Source organism: Leptinotarsa decemlineata, unplaced genomic scaffold, assembly GCF_025532065.1.
Source record: "Leptinotarsa decemlineata unplaced genomic scaffold, Ldec_3_MD MMD2_tig00002082_RagTag_RagTag, whole genome shotgun sequence".
Classification (NCBI taxonomy): Eukaryota; Metazoa; Arthropoda; class Insecta; order Coleoptera; family Chrysomelidae; genus Leptinotarsa; species Leptinotarsa decemlineata.
Window position 1 is genome coordinate 1796122 of NW_027412573.1, and position 17353 is coordinate 1813474.

General features: G+C 37.3%; 1 protein-coding gene across 1 annotated transcript in view; it reads left to right on the forward strand.

The window, feature by feature from the left end:
* The first annotated feature begins 1291 nt into the window (after positions 1-1291).
* Positions 1292-17353, forward strand: part of LOC111512679 (octopamine receptor beta-2R) — a 107993-nt gene continuing 91931 nt past the window's right edge. Inside the window, exon 1 of the mRNA XM_074176805.1 lies at positions 1292-2473. Within this exon, the coding sequence (XP_074032906.1) occupies positions 1477-2473 (997 nt within the window). The 5' untranslated portion in view covers positions 1292-1476. The remainder of the gene's footprint in view (positions 2474-17353) is intronic.

A 17353-nucleotide genomic window follows, 5' to 3' on the forward strand; every position in this document is an offset into this window, starting at 1 on the left:
TTCAATTTAAGAGCCACCGGTAGACAGCTGTTTCAGCCTATTGGGCATCGTCAGTACCGGGCAGGCGGTCCTCGATTGAAGACAAAATCAGAAAAACCAAGAAAGTACTTGATAAAAATAGCTGCGTGAACGCAAGCGAAACATAAGTGGAACCATCTATTGGTGTGACATCCAAGTCAACTTGCCAAGTTTTGATGTCAGTGTTGGTGGTTTGACCAATCAACCGATAACTGCGGTAGCAGAAATTTGGGAAGCTAACTTGAAATGCCATCAGAAAACGAATCCACATGTTTCTAGAAATGATATGAAATCTAGAAAGGTTAATGCAGTCGAGCTGCTGGAAAATAACGACACTGACATAAAAACTTGGCAAGTTGACTTGGGTGTCACACCAATAGGTGGTTATATAGGTGGATATATATATATATATATATATATATATATATATATATATATATATATATATATATATATATATATATATATATATATATATATATAAAGAGGAGAAGGTAATCGTTGCTGACTAGTTAGGAATGGAACCAACAAATAATGGGGCTAAGCAGTCAATGAAAGAGTACTCTTTAAAGTTTTTCCAAGCTTTCGGAAATTTAATAAATTGTTTCCATCATCAGGGATGAACTTTTTAAGAATGTTCAATACGATGGTTATGAAAAAAGTTCATCCCTGATGATGGAAACAATTTATTAAATTTCCGAAAGCTTGGACAAACTTTAAAGAGTACTCTTTCATTGGCTGCTTACCCATTATTTGTTGGTTTCATTCCTAACTAGTCAGCAACGATTACCTTCTCCTCAATCTACAGGCTCTGACTGTATAAAGAAGCAGACGACAGTACTACCAACTGTCGAAAGCGCTCGCAGATAATTAATATAAGTTACAAAAAGGATTTGAAGCTTTATAACTCCTATTTAATTACAGGCGAGCGCTTTTGACAGCTGGTCGTGCTGTGATCATCAAGGCTCTACTCAAATTTTGTAGCAAATATTATGGGCAAATTATCATTAATATCATCTACCACATGTAGGGATATAACAGAGCAGAGACGTTTCAGGAAGTCGGTCAAAAATATACTGCTCATGAAAGCTTATTATAGCCTGCAGGAATATTATGATGACGAATTGTAAATATTCTCAGTGTTCTGCCAAGATAAGCTCTACGATATTATGTATTAACGATCATGTTTTTATCATTATTAGTAGTATTTAATACTATTATAGTATTCTGAATTATAGTATTTCTATCCTTCTGCTATTTTTATGCATTTCTGTATAACTTCCCTGGAAAGCAACTGAACATTCTTTGAAGTTTGAGGAGTAACATTCTGTATTTTTCTAGGTGAATATGATCGGCATCCATCAACCCCCCTCCAGCACCTGTGGACCATTAAAACCCTCAGCAATAACAACAAGAAACGAACTATAGATAAACTAAAGCCCAACAAATGACAACACAATGATAGCGAACGCTATGGCTTCATACTCAGCAACACTAACAAGTACAGCCACGAATCTGCCCAGCATCCTACAAAACACGACCCTTCACAACAAAACCAACGTTACCACCATTGAAAACCCCCATCCGGACTGGACAGATCTTTTGGTGCTCATCGTGAAGGGCTGCATTTTCGGCATCATCATCATCAGCGCAGTGTTAGGCAATGCTCTGGTGATCATCAGTGTCCACCGCCACAGGAAGCTCAGGGTCATCACGAACTATTATGTCGTCAGCCTAGCCATGGCTGATATGTTGGTAGCGCTGTGCGCTATGACGTTCAACGCGAGTGTGGAGCTGACCAACGGTAAGTGGTTGTTCGGGTATTTCATGTGCGATGTCTACAACAGCTTGGACGTTTACTTTTCCACCGCGAGCATTCTGCATTTGTGCTGCATCAGTGTGGATAGGTACTACGCGATAGTGCGACCTCTGGAATACCCCATCACCATGACCCACAAGACTGTGTCCTTCATGCTAGCCAACGTGTGGTCGCTACCTGCTGTGATCAGCTTCACTCCGATCTTCCTCGGCTGGTACACTACAGATGACCACAAGCAGTACCGTCTGAGCCACCCCGACGTATGCATCTTCGTGGTGAACGAGTACTACGCCGTGATAAGCAGCTCCATCAGTTTCTGGATACCGGGTATTGTGATGGTGACGATGTACTGTAGAATTTACAAAGAAGCAGTGAGGCAGAGAAAGGCCCTGTCCCGGACTTCTTCTAATATTATTCTGAACTCGATTCACCAGCACAGAACGTCGTATCGCGATCGGTATGGGGACCACTACTTGCATCCCTCCGATGGGGAAATGACGACGGTGGGGCAGATTAATGGGAGGAGAAGTACCAGTTCTGGGTCCGCGGTTTCCTACGGGACTACCATTACGGAGTTCAACACGGCTATCAACAGTCGGGACAATAGCAAAGCTGCCACGGAGCTGAATGTCAATGGTGAGTTTCCAACAAAAATTTTCATTCCAGGAGACCATTGTCAAAATATGGCAGTGCAAACCTCTAGTAAAATAAAGAATTCAAGAGGTGACTTTTTCCGTGGAAATTTTCACGAGATATACAGTTTTCCATATCAGCAAAAAATATCTTAAAATCCTGGTAGTGGCATTGTTCGTGAGATGATACTAGATCGCAAGTGGAAGGAAAAACAGTTTTCGAAGGCCGAAATAGTCTGTAAATACTTTTGGGGTCACTAAAAAAATACTAATACCTTTATCATTATCGACGTTGCATTTGTCACACCAGATCCATGGATAGTTTGAATCAATTGATATTTTTGTGAGATAGAAAATAGAGTCCTTCGTTGGATCCTTGGTTCACAAAATGATATAAGCTCTAGTATCTCCAACGAATGGAGTAAATAAAATGGATTGTGTGTGTGTGGTTGAAAAGTAGGTCTATTATTTATATATTAATTATCAAATATTTCACTTGTTGAAAGGTACAATGGAAAAAAAAAGATGAAAAAACATATCTTCCAATATACAATAACAAGGAAAACGTCAGCTTTAAAAGAAAAAACTGTAGATATTTACAAATGATTTGCCAAATGAACAAGAAACACAAATAATATGAAGAGAGATAAAATCATCGATAAAACTCCTCCAAGGAGTAGCAATTTTTTTCAATTAGAAAAATTTTCAATCTTGATTTAAAAATATCAATATTTGGGGCTGCCTTTATATTTTCGTCTAATTCGTTGAAAATTTTCGGACCGAGATAAAGATGGCTTTCCTGATAGAGGGCTGTTCAATGTGATCGATGTATTAGCAAATTTCCAGAGCGAGTTGGATAATCATGAGTTTGCTTGTTCGATGAAAAACTTGATTTGTTATCATAAACAAAAATACATAAACATATATCCCAACAACCGTAAGAAGTTTCAGGTTTTTGAAAGAGCTCCTGCATGACTCTCTTCATCCAAGTTTAGCAATTATTGGAATTGCCGACTATTGTAATATGAAAATCCTTTCCACGGACGAACCCGTACCCCAATTCAAAATCACGTATCGCAAATGACAATGATTAGTGGCATAGTACAGACTCAACCAGATTTCAGCATTACAGTAGTTAGACAAGAATCTTAACGCATAACAATTTTTACGGAGTTTTTCACAAAGTGAGTCTGTGGTGTCCAAGTGAGTCTATAATCAACTGTGATGCTTGATAATTTAGTTTCTTTAGAGGATTTTACATGAAAATCATCATCCTCATATACAGTGTGTAACAACGAAAACTTAACAGAGCCGTTTTTGAATATAAAATGTAAGATTTTTAAAAAAAGCTCGGACACGTCGATTTTTAATTAAAGGAGGACACCTTTCAAACTGATCAGATTTTTTTTAGTACGCACCCCCTCGGAGGGGTGCGTCCGACGATCCTTATTTAGATAGGGAAAGTAGGTCGAGTGACACCTTGTTTCAAAGGTCTTTCGAATATCTTCACATCTCTGTTGAAAGAAAATTTTTGTAACGATTAGTTTTCGAGATAATTTGAAGATTTAAAGGTATCTTTATTGAGTTCAACTCTTTTTGAAATAAATCATATTGTTTTCGAGGTACAAGTTACGTTCAGAACTTTCATAAAAAAAAATTAATTTTTGTTTTTTATGACAACCTGCTTATACGTGTCCATTTGATTTCGTAAAAACGTACGAATATTTGTTTATTAGGAGGAGATTTTTTTGGGGTATGGGGTTGGTTACCACCCTTAGGTAAATTGAGTGGCACCTCCTTATGATGGTTGCCTTTTGACGTGGATATTTTATGCTTCTGATAAAAAAGTGAATCATACTAAAAACTTACCTACACAACGAATACAACCTGCTGATTTCCTTGAATGCTGATGACACAGTAAAGTTTAAAAAACTGTTTTAGGGTTGATAAATCCCAATGATTGTTTTTAAAGCACATACAAAAAAGTAACACCAAATAAGATTAACTCACATAGGAAATTAAGAGTGAATGTTCAAAATGTGCGCCATTTTGCTCCATGCAACAATAAATATTTTGTTCGAATTCTGCTCTTACATTATTCAACATCTCAGGAGTTATAGCTCGGCATTCATCAATAATTCTACGATGTAATTCATCCAAATTGGCTGGCTGTGTAGCATAAACTCTAGACTTTAATTATCCCCACAAAGAGTAGTCCCGTGGTGTTAAATCTGGTGATCGTGCTGGCCATTCAATTGGACCTCTTCTGCCAATCCATTGTCCTTCAAAATGATTATTCAAAAAATTTCGAACCTGCTGGGTATAATGGGGTGGTGCACCGTCTTGTTGAAAATGGATGAATTCATCTTGACATCTTGGATCCTGTTCAATTATTTCAACTTATCGAGGTTGTATTGCCTCTTCGAGAAGTTGTAAATAAGAATCACCGATCAAATTTCCATCAATGAAAAATGGACCTTTAATATGATTGCCTAATATTCCGGCCCAGACATTCAACTTTTGGGGATGTTGGGTATGTATTTCTGCGTATTGTCTTGGGTTTTCATCCGACCAATAACGGCAATTGTGACGGTTCTCGCAACCATTTGAATAAAATGAGCTTTCGTCCGAAAAACAGATGTTATAAAGCAGCTCGGGATTTTGCATTAATCTTTTACTAATGCCCTCACAAAACTCCTGTCTTCGGTCAGAATCATCCTCATTGAGTTCATGAACAAGTTTAATTTTGTAAGCATGGAATTTGTGGTTTTAAAGGATTCTCCATGCTCTCATACGGCTTATTCCGGCCATTGCTGATAAACCTCTGGTACTTGACCTGGGATTGGCGATGACTTGACCAATCACTCCAATTGCATTATCGTCATTCACTACCCTTTCCTGAACATTTCTTTTCTTATTTAAAACCGAACCTGTCTCTCTGAATTTTGTGACCAAATCCAGAACGTGATTTCTGCTTAGGTGTTTACCAGGGTTTTGCTCGTTAAATAAAATTGATGTTCTATTAGCATTTCGGTCGTTGCCAAAAAATAAAGCAATAACTGAAGCCCTTCCAGCAGTATGGTAAGGCATTTTTAAACAAATAACAATACACGACCCGTTAAAACAAAACAATCGAACGATGTACTAATGAAAACTAGAAGAAGAGGAGTGAGTATTGATTTAGAAAAAGGGATTTCATTTAACAAAAAACTGATAAGAAGAACTGCTCGAAATTTCTTTTTATTTAGGAATACAAGTTACCGAGTGGTCTGTCTAATGTATTATTAACATGGCAATTTTAACTTCGAATTATCTCGAAAACTAATTGTTACAAAAATTTTCTTCCAACAGAGTTGTAAAGGTATTCGAAAGACCTTTGAAACAAGGTGCCACTCGACCTACTTTCCCTATCTAAATAAGGGTCTTCGGACACACCCCTCCGAGGGGGTGCGTACTACAAAAAATTTGATTAGTCTAAAAGGTGTCCCCCTTCAATTAGAAATCGACGTATCCGAGCTTTTTTGAAAAAATCTTACATTTTATATTCAAAAACGGCTCTGTTAAGTTTTAGTTGTTACACACTGTATACTGAAAATCTCGGACTCATTTGTAACCATAGTAAATTTCTACAATCAATGATAACGACCTTTTGATAGTTCAATCGACGGGAGCAGGAAATATTAAGGGCAGATGGTTGTTGATTCACAGATGGATCAAAAGCACCTTCCGGTTCTGGTGCAGGTGTTTTTACCCGCAGAGCTAGGACAGAGATATCTACCTGCCTAGGAACCTATGCGACTGCATTTCAAGCGGAAATTTACGCTATTGAAATGTGTGCGGAGAGATTGGATACATCTATCCTCACAAACAAGTCAATAAGAATATTCTCGTACAGTCGAGAAGCGTCGAAAGCTCTTGACTCCTACCGAGCAACGTCTAAATTGGTAGAAAACTGTCAAAAACAACTTAAGACTTAATAGATTGTCTGTGGTCTGAAATTCTGGCCATACTGGCCTGGAAGGCAATGAAGCTGCTGACTCTATTGCAAAGGAGGGTGCTGCAAGGGGCTTCATCGAACCTCTCATTGCTTTGGGCTTTGCCAAACAAACACCTGGATGGTAAGAAGATTCATGGACTTCTGGCAGAATCTTCCAGGATTGACTCACTACAAGACGTTTATCCACCCTCCGAAGCCAGAAACACCAATGAAATGCTTCGATTCCACCCATGGAAAAATACACTTATTCAATTTCGACTTCTCGATGTTTTGTCATGAGAAACTAAATGGATCTTTGAAAATACAAATAATATATACAGGCTCAACTATTTGATATTGTCAGGAGGAGGAAACGTAACCTGAGGCAGTGGAAATAATATGCTTATTCAAAAAAGAAGGTTTTTCTGACAAATATAATCATTTCTAATGGATTAGGATTAGGCGCACTCCTTCAATATTAAGTGGATCCAATCATTCTTCAAAAAAATAAGACAGTTTTTTTCAACGTCTCAAAAATTTTGAAAATGCATTCTATGATGTAGAATTATTTTCAAACAGAGCAATTGTTAGGTACTTCTAGCTGAAATAGATTACTTTCCATCTAATCCACGTATATTTCGACAATAAAACTTTTATAGCAATCATCATCAATCTTTCGAAGCATTCTAGATAACACCCCTTGCCAGTTCCACTCAAAGAATTAGGAAACTAGGAACATCTGACACAGAAACGTCCACAATTCGGGAAACGAATGACTCTGAGGATCATTGTCCTTGCTTCAGCACTAATTCAATGAAGGAAGTTCAAAGTAGATCCTCTCCAGTGTTCACTCAAGACAATTATAATCCCCTTCTTTCTCGAAACTTTCTCGAAATAAAGCTGGGTCTCATAATTATTTAATTCCGGTTTGAAAGTATTTCCAACGCGTTGGGAGGGTTGGATTTTGCAGGCTCTGACCGTAATTGATGTTTCACTTTTACGTGAAACAAGCTTTTATCAAAAATAGTTCGTGCTGATCCAGTGTTTGGGAAAAATACTTGGATATTTGGAGAAATTAGTTAATTTAGTTTGATTACTCGTGAATTCCCATTGATGATATAAGAAAGTGATCCTTACGTCAACCATGTTGAATTTTATAGTAGCTTGTAATGAATATTAGAATTCTAACAGAAGTTCAATGCTAATGTATATAGAATATTTTGGAAACAATTCGTTTCAGGAAAAAGCAGCTCTTTATGTCGAAAAACTCGAACCAAATATTTCGAGAAAATGTAACGCGTTGAAATGTTCCATTTTTTCCAAAAATCCATATGATTTTCATTGTAACGTGTCACGAAAAAAGCTGTGGAAATTGTCACGGAAATCACTCCAAAAATACATACAAAATATAGTGCGATGAGGAAGGAGTTCATATCTGTAGCGAAAATCGCATCGGAAATTTGGAAAAAATATAACGCGCTAAAACGGTCATTTCAGTTGCGAAAATCGCGTCAAAAATGTGCATTACTTAGATTATATCTGTATGTGTCGCAATTTCATCATGATCATCGACAAGTTCAGGCGTAGCTCTGAGCCAGTGCGCTCTCCTTTTCTCTCATGCTCATACGTCATGCGATGCTCTCTCTCTGTCCATTGAATTTTCAATGGATAATAGAGAGACTGGGCCGGAAAAAATGCTACTTTCTCAAAGAAAAAGCGTCCAGGAAGTATTTTTTTAATTTGATGGGGTATTGACTCAGAAAATTGAATACAAAGCTAGGTGAAGAAAATGCGTACGGACTGTGTGTACTTTCCAGACAGTTTCCAAAAAATAATACATCCATATTTTTCATTCGGTTTGATAAGCTATTGACTAATGAAATTGAATAAAAAGCTAGGTGAAGGGCAGTCAAAACCCTGGGCGCCGAAGAAATATCTGGCGGTGACCAGGGAAAACTTACGCTTAACAGTAGAATTTGTGACTGCTACTGTCAATTGAGGAAACACCTCCATATCATGAGGCTAGTGGACACACCTCTATGAAGGAAGTGTAAACAGGAATATGAAATTGTCAGACATGTTTTGCCCTACTGAGAAACGAAACTTTACGTCATGTTACCGTCCCAGCATGTTCTCGTCCTGTGCCGTCCTATCGCAGTGTGACCTTGTTCAGAAAAGCATGTTCTGCAACTGTCAATTTATCTCTGGCCATAGCAGTAATTCTTTTTTTTCTCAGTCAAGCACGTTTCTACGCTTCATTTCGTGGTTCCGATGTAGAACGACCCACAACTAAATTTCACTAGTTCGGTCTTCCATTGTCTACTATATAAAATGATTTGAAATCCCTGAAACAAGTAAAAAAGAATAATTAAATTTCTATTCCTGTGCCTCACTGTGTGTGCTTCTTGTGCTCGGCAATGCGAACATTCAATGGCCTCTTAGTTTCACCAATATAGGATTTTCCGCACTCACAGGGTATCTGGTAAATGCAATTCTTGGAATCGCAGTCCGCGTTTGGGGGCCTGGTTTTTGTGAGGCTGCTACGGATAGTGTTACCGGATCTGAAACAGGTTCTAATGTTGTACTTGGAACCAATTCTTCTTATCCTCTCCGATAATCCTCTGATGTAGGGAAGTGCAAGCACTGGTTGTGACGGCTTCTCTTCCTTGCGAGGCTCCTGCTGTCTTTTAGCCAAAGTCTTTTCTACCATCGCTTTGGAGTATCCATTCCGCTGAAGATCATTTTTGATGATGTCTAGTTCCTTCTTGAGACCTTCCTTTGTATCATAGAGCCCAAAAGCACGGTCTAATAGAGTCTTGATGATTCCTCTTTTTGTCGATTGATGGTGGTTGGATTCGTGGTTCAGATACTGTCCCGTATGAGTGGGTTTTCGGTATACAGATGTTTCCCACTTAGTGTCGGTCCTCTTCACCAAAACGTCTAAGAATGGCAATTCATTGTGGATTTTCGATCCCATTGGTAGTCACCAGTCATAGCCAACATATATATGGAGTGGTTTGAACCTCTGGCCAATGAAGAAGCCCACAAGAAACCTCGAGTCTGGTTGAGATATGTTGACGACACCTTCATAATATGGAACCATGGGAATACTGAACTAGACGCCTTTCTGAAACACATCAACAGCGTGAGACCTTCCATCACTTCCACAATGGAGAAGGAAATCCACAATGAATTGCCATTCTTAGACGTTTTGGTGAAGAGGACCGACACTAAGAGGGAAACATCTGTATACCGAAAACCCACTCATACGGGACAGTATCTGAACCACGAATCCAACCACCATCAATCGACAAAAAGAGGAATCATCAAGACTCTATTAGACCGTACTTTTGGGCTCTGTAATACAAAGGAAGGTCTCGAAAAGGAACTAGACATCATCAAAAATGATCTTCAGCGGAATGGATACTCCAAAGCGATGGTAGAAAAGACTGCAGGAGCCTCGCAAGGAAGAAAAGCCATCACAACCAGTGCTTGCACTTCCCTACATCAGAGGATTATCGGAGAGGATAAGAAGAATTGGTTCCAAGTACAAAATTAGAACCTGTTTCAGATCCGGTAACACTATCCGTAGCAGCCTCACGAAAACCAGGCCCCCAAACGCGCACTGCGATTCCAAGAATTGCATTTACCGGATACCCTGTGAGTGCGGAAAATCCTATATTGGTGAAACTAAGAGGCCATTGAATGTTCGCATTGCCGAGCACAAGAAGCACACACAGCGAGGAGAAACCATCAAATCAGGAATAGCAGACCATGTTTGGACCCATCAACACAACATCGAGTGGTCCCAAGCTGAGATCTTGCACAGAGAGGAACATTGGTTCAGGAGAAAATTTAAGGAAGCCGCATACATGTTGTCCAACAACGTATTCAGCCAGGCCAGCGTAGATATACGAAACATATGGAAACACATCATCAAACGAAAAATGACCAACTCCCGCCAAAACGGTCATCTCTCACGGAATCAGTGAAACGGAAAATGGAAAGTAGAGAAAGTGAAACTATTTCAACGACCTATAAAATAGTCATCTCTCGGAGGAATCAGTCCAGTCATCACCCAAAGACGATTGTAGATACCAACAATCGAAACGTCGTGAACCAACGTCACATGGAATCTCTACACTTTTTTATTTTTTTATTATTTTCTTTTTTCATTCCTTTATTTTTTATTTATTCAATTATTATATTTTTACTTGTAGGTTATTTCACTATCATTTCATTTCAGGTTTATTGTTGCTTAATATAATTGTTATTTTCAACTATTCTTTTTTAATTATTCTTTTTTACTTGTTTCAGGGATTTCAAATCATTTTATATGGTAGACAATGAAAGTCCGAACTAGTGAAATTCATCACGAAACATTGTCAATCACCTTCAAATGACCCACAACTACTTGGCATTCGGTATTCTTCTGGTGTAGGTATTTGATGGATCCGTCGGATATTTTGCTAACCTGAGACTATCCTTTAGCGTTCTTGTGGGATTGAAAATAGCTCTAACTCCATGTTTTTTTGGGATTTTCCTCTATAAAAACTTTGAGGTTACTTACAAAGGGTCCGAAACAGCATGAAAAATTGCTCTTTTTTGGTCAAAGTATGTAAACTGTTACGGCCGAAGATAACTGCGTGGAAGCTATTTTCCGGTTTTTTTGGTTGTGATCTTTGGCATCTTTTCGTTGTTCCACTGCAGACCGCAGCTACAAGGAATCCAGTATGTCCTGGAGGTTGCTAAAGTTTCTCTGGGGTCCTCAGCTGACCTTAGACTGTGTCTAATAGATTTTTTTGGCTTGAATATGGTTTTCATGAAGTATTTCTCTAAGATTCTCCCAATCTGGTCTGTGACATTTTTAACATAAGGAAAAAAAGCTTTCCTCCTAACCAGCCCAACTGGGGTTACGTTGACGTTATTTTCAGCCCGTTTGAATTCTTCTTCGCTGTAACCATTTTCTTTGAAGGCATTTTCAGGAAGACTCTCAGGTTTTCCACGCTTCAACAATGATGTCAGTGTTGAAACTGGAAACTCCTCCATCACCCAATGTATAATGATTCCATCTACTAAACTCCGTAGGTTGAATCCTGCTAATATTTTGATTCGAGCGAATCTATTATTCAGTCGCTACCATCCTAAATCAAGCTTTCAACTGAAAGCAAAACTAAATTCTGTCCGAACTCTTTTGAACTTCGTTCACTACTTTTCAAGAAGGATCACAGGTTCTGTAAACTTTCGGAATTCATTGCTGCCTAGACATTTCTAAACCAACTTGGATTTACGATTTTCCATCATGATTTTCCAGGTCGCGAATCTACCTACAGCAGCAAACGGCTGAAGCTTCCCTGCACCAAAACAATACATCACAGTTAGCTCAAATGATTTGAACCGAGTTTTATTACACCGGCTCGTACGTATACAGCAGCCATCATACTTTTATTGGGCCATACATCGTCACGTTTCATTTCCTCTCCCGGATCGTATCGGAAGAAGTTGGCAACTATAGTTTATGTTGGTAATATTCAAAGGAGGTTTGACGTGATTGCGCCATGGGAGTGAAAAACGGCTTTGAACTTTCTGAGTTTAAGAATTAGATACTGGGACGTCACCTGGAATGCATTGACGAGAAATGTGGAAGCTGAGGTACAGTCGGGTGAATAGTGGACTTTTCAAAAACTAAGGTGGATGTTCAAATTTTGTGCGAGCTACATACACTCATTTTAGTGATTTTCTTATTTTTGAACGGTTTTATTCAGCTTCGGTTTTGTTTTGGTTTACTCTATCTTGGATTTGGATAGACTTTAGAAACTGAAAACATGAAAATGAAATAAGTGAATAGAATTTTATGTTGAACCTGAGTAAATATGTAAATACTATCCTTAACGATTTCGTAATTTTTCATCTAATCGATACCGTGGATTGCTGATGAGTATAGTGTGATGACTGCTACCTAGGACCATCCAAATTATTTTTCAGCTTTCAGCAAATTATCTACATCATTATCATCTTTCTTTTTCAATAAAACCGTTCAACATAAAACATTTTGATTAGAACTGTCCGATACTTGATGAAAATCCATATTAAAACTATAGTAAAACCAATAATGATTAAGGGTAAAGCGCGTTGTCATTTATAAATTTTACGTTACCAGTTTATAGCAGAATCAGAATATAGTAAGCAGTAGAGTTGTAGGTTGTGACAAATTATAGATAATACACAATACTAGTATGATTAAAAGGTATTATTCATAACAAAAATCAGTAATGAGCTTGTAATGAGTAATACTTATACATTTCCTGATCACTGATCAGTTAAAATTCATTATTTTCTGTATAGTGTTAGATATTTATTACAACTAGTGGCAACGCTGTACGCAACGATATTTCTGTCTTTGTCACTTTACCGTAAATTCCATCTCATCGTTGCAGTCCTCACTAATGTACTTGCAGCCATGAGCGTATCATTGGTTTGTGAATTATACAGCGTGAATTGTACGTTTTACAGTTAAGTTAGTCAGCAATCGACGTGTTGTGATAACAATTGGTGAAAATAATAGTGCTAATAAGTGTTTAAGCGTTACATGATTATATTTCTACACCGTTCTCAAACTACTCAAAAAATGGGAGACATGGTCGGGCCTTCCACGTCGAAAAAGGTAAAACGGTCGGAGTCTCGGTCAGTAAGAGAAAAACAAATTGTACTGCGAGTATTTCACTGTCTTGAAAGAGATCATCAGCCACCAAAAGATGACTATGTGCATATGTGCTGTAATTCTACGTGTGTACCTCCGAATAACCAATCGGGCATTTCTACATCATTAAGTTCCACAATTACAAAAGATAAATTAGTTGATATGTGCTCTGATTATACCGGTGTACCAAAATCATCGATTTACAAAATACTAAGAGAAGCAGAAATTCATGGGGACGTACAAACGCCAAAAACTAGTAGCGGACGAAAAAAAATCACAGTTGATGAAGAAGCCAAAACCAGTATACGCAGAACTATTCACAGTTTCTTTTTCAGAAATGAGCTGCCCACACTACAAACAGTTCTGGAGGCACTTAGCGATCATGAATTGGTCCCAAAAATGGGTAAAGAAACTTTTAGGAAACTTGTACACGAAATGAAATTTACGTACGGAAAAGTTGACAGGAAAAGCATTCTCATTGAACGTCAAGAAATAATAGCATGTTGAAGAAACTATCTAAGAAAAATTGACGAATTTCGGAAGCTCAAAAAAAAATTGTACTTCATGGATGAGACATGGGTTAACCAAGGACATACGATCAAAAAAGTATAGCAGGATGGTAATATAACAAGTGCACGACAAGCCTTTATTGAAGGTTTGTCAGTTGGGTTGAAACAGCCATCTGGAAAAGGTAGTCGTCTGATAGTTACGCATATAGGAAGCGACAGTGGATTTTCACGAAATGGTGAATTAATATTTAAATCTGAGAAAACAGGCGACTATCATGAAGAGATGAATGCCAAGGTGTTTGAAAAATGGTTTCAAGGCATCATTCAACTTGTGGAACCTGGGTCTGTCATCGTCATGGACAATGCCCCATACCATAGTCAACATTTAGAACCATTACCGAAACAATCATGGAAAAAAGCAGCAATTCAAGAATGGTTAATTAATAAGAACATCCAATATAAAAAGGATAGTTTAAAGGCAGAACTACTTCAGCTGACAAAATTACACACAGACAAATATAAAAATTTCGCAGTGGATGAAATGGCGTTAAGTCGTGGAATTACAGTTTTAAGGTTACCACCATACCACTGCGAATTAAACCCAATAGAATTAATCTGGGCACAAGTAAAAGGATATGTGGCACGAGAAAACAGAACATTTAAATTAGTGGACGTGCAACATCACCTACAAGAAGCTATTCGAACTGTTTCTGCAGAAGACTGGAAGAAATGCATGCAGCATGTTTCAAAAGAGGAGCAAAAAAATGTGGGACGTAGACAACCGTATTGAACACAATATTGAACCAATCGTAATTCACTTTGATGATAGCGGTAGCAACAGTGACGAATCTGAGGTTGAAGATTAGACGAAAATTTGTACATTTACATTTATATTATATTCTATTATCAAAAATGTGTAATTTGTATTTTCTAGTACCCCTGACGATGAGTTTAAGTTACTCAAAAGCTTGAGAATAGTTATAAAGAGTTCACTTATCAATTGCTGCAACCCAATAGTGAAAAAAGTTATATATATATATATATATATATATATATATATATATATATATATATATATATATATATATATATATATATATATATATACATATATATATTGTGTTTTTTATTAATATTGTTAATTTATTTGGTACCTACTATAATTACCACGATTATTACTTCGTTTTCATAAGTCCCACCTAATGACTACAACGATTAGGTAAATTACGATATTGCAAAGTTTTAATGAAATAAATAAAAAATGTGTATGAATATTTTAACTAATTGTACTAAGAATTTTTCTTTCATTCTCAACCCTCTCAAAAATTAATAAGCACGCCCCCGATTTGCTGTCAACTGGGCTTACTTCTACTCTCAATCATTATTGGTTTCAGTATAATACTGTTCACTGTATGATTTCCACTATAAAGGGCTTTACAAAAACTGCGACACGTGTTTCGCTATACAAAAGCTCAAGCGTTTACGCTTGAGGAAGCTACATCATCCCTTGTTACTTTTTGCTTGACTCTCAGGCCAACCAAAGAGAGAAGTTCTTGGCAATTAATTTGGTCTGAAATTGAATAGAAATATCAGGTCAGTCTGAATCCGCCTGTTTTCCAATGTGGTTGGATGTAGTATAGAAAGGATATCAGTGTAGCTATGCTGCAGGCCTATTTGAATGCCCATTTTATAGCAGCACTACGCAAAAATTCATTTTGAACCTTTTCCAGTGAGGTTTTATACAGCAACACCTGATATTTTTCCAAATTCCACTGGAAAAGAGGATGACGTCAGGCTTTTATACGATCTAGTAGTGCTTTGATCAAGTAATTCATTACCTCCCTCCACTACATGAGTGAGACTTATTTGATTTCAATCATCGAAATGACTTTGAACTTCAACCCTCCCAACGAATCAGCGAAAAAGCTCCGCAAAATCCCGCATGTCTTCCTTCTCGGAGCGTGGGTCACAGATCCCATTCAATCCCTTTCTAATCCGGCCTGATGAACCCAAAACCCATTCCATGAATCAATCGCTTGGCGGAAATTCTCATGCGTTCGATAACGTGTTTTAATAGAAAAAGTGGAATCGCTGGAATGCCTATTTCAAGGGATGCTAGGTCGGGGATATCGTCTGGGGGAAATATCGCCCCAGAAAGCGGTTTCATCAATAATGTATACCTCAATTATACCGAGTGGATGAGTTCAAGTACAGCTAACAGCCGTATTGGAAAACAGTTTCGGAGTCTGGAAATTATATCCACTGAAATTTCAGCTGGTTTGTGTCAAACATAAACGTGATTCACGACAAATAGAATATTATTTCCAAGGGTCCCTCTAGAAGAATCGTTCAAGATTGAATGCTACTAAAAACGCACACGAACCCTCCAATTTCTTCAAATGGTGGAGGGAGAACGTTCCTGCTATGTTTGTTGTTGGGTAAGTTTGTCAGTGTAGTCAAGTCTCTCGCCGCAGAAGGCGTAAAACCTGCCGAAATCTTGAAATAGGGGTGCCCTAGCGGGGATTTCGGGATTTACTGAAGCGCGGCAGATTAATATACAGGGGGATACCTTATACCCGGTTAAGTACCTCCACCAAATATGAGCCCCATATATAAGGCCGCCTGTGAGGGATAAAGGATCAGATTAGTGAAAAAAATTGATCATCAGAAATTCTCGAGCGCGTCAGATTAAGGTAGGGTGAGTTAATCACCTGCTAAAAAGTGTATATTCCAGTAATCTGACAATTTGAGAGTGAGGTAAAGAAAGAAGAGGGCAGCAAAGTTGTAAAAAAATAACGTCAATTCGACATTCTCGAGCTCAGCTGATTTTTTTTTAATTCTGTAGAAAATAATTCGAAGATAACGAAAAATATATAATCTGACGATTTCCGCAAGCCGAAATAACAAAAATTCGTCGATAAAGTTTAATGCGTGCAGCTGTGTGATACCTATATTTCCCTCTCCGAGTTTCTATTCCTATATTCTTTATTTACTTTTTCTCTATCTATTACTCTCTCACTCCGTCTCCACTTTGAGTTCTGTTGCCATGACGACATCACAGCTGATCACAGAGACTCGTTCGTGGTGAAGATGAGGATGATGATCAATTAAACAATTAATTGATGATGTAGCCGTTACTACGTGGTAGAAAATCATAATGAAGGAAAGAAAAATTAAACACAATAAAAATAATGTTGTCCAGGCATCATATAAAATCGTTTGTAATAATATCAATCAATATATATATGTATATATATATATATATATATATATATATATATATATATATATATATATATATATACATATACTTATATTATATATTTTGGACTTATATCATATATATATATAATATAAGTCCAAATGAGATGTGGTACAAATACATACATTATTTAAATATAAATAGAAAAAATAGGAAAAATATGAATCATCAGCTTGCTTAGAAACAATAAACAAGGAGAGGTAACAAGGACATTTTGAAATGAAATTTTCAAAAGAAATACGATCGCTCGTTGCTTACTTAATAATAATAATAATCGATTTTATTGCAAAAAAATCACAACATATACATATAGATACCTATACATATGATAACGTGAAAGAATGGTAGATATATATATATATATATATATATATATATATATATATATATATATATATATATATATATATATATATATATATACATATATATGATAG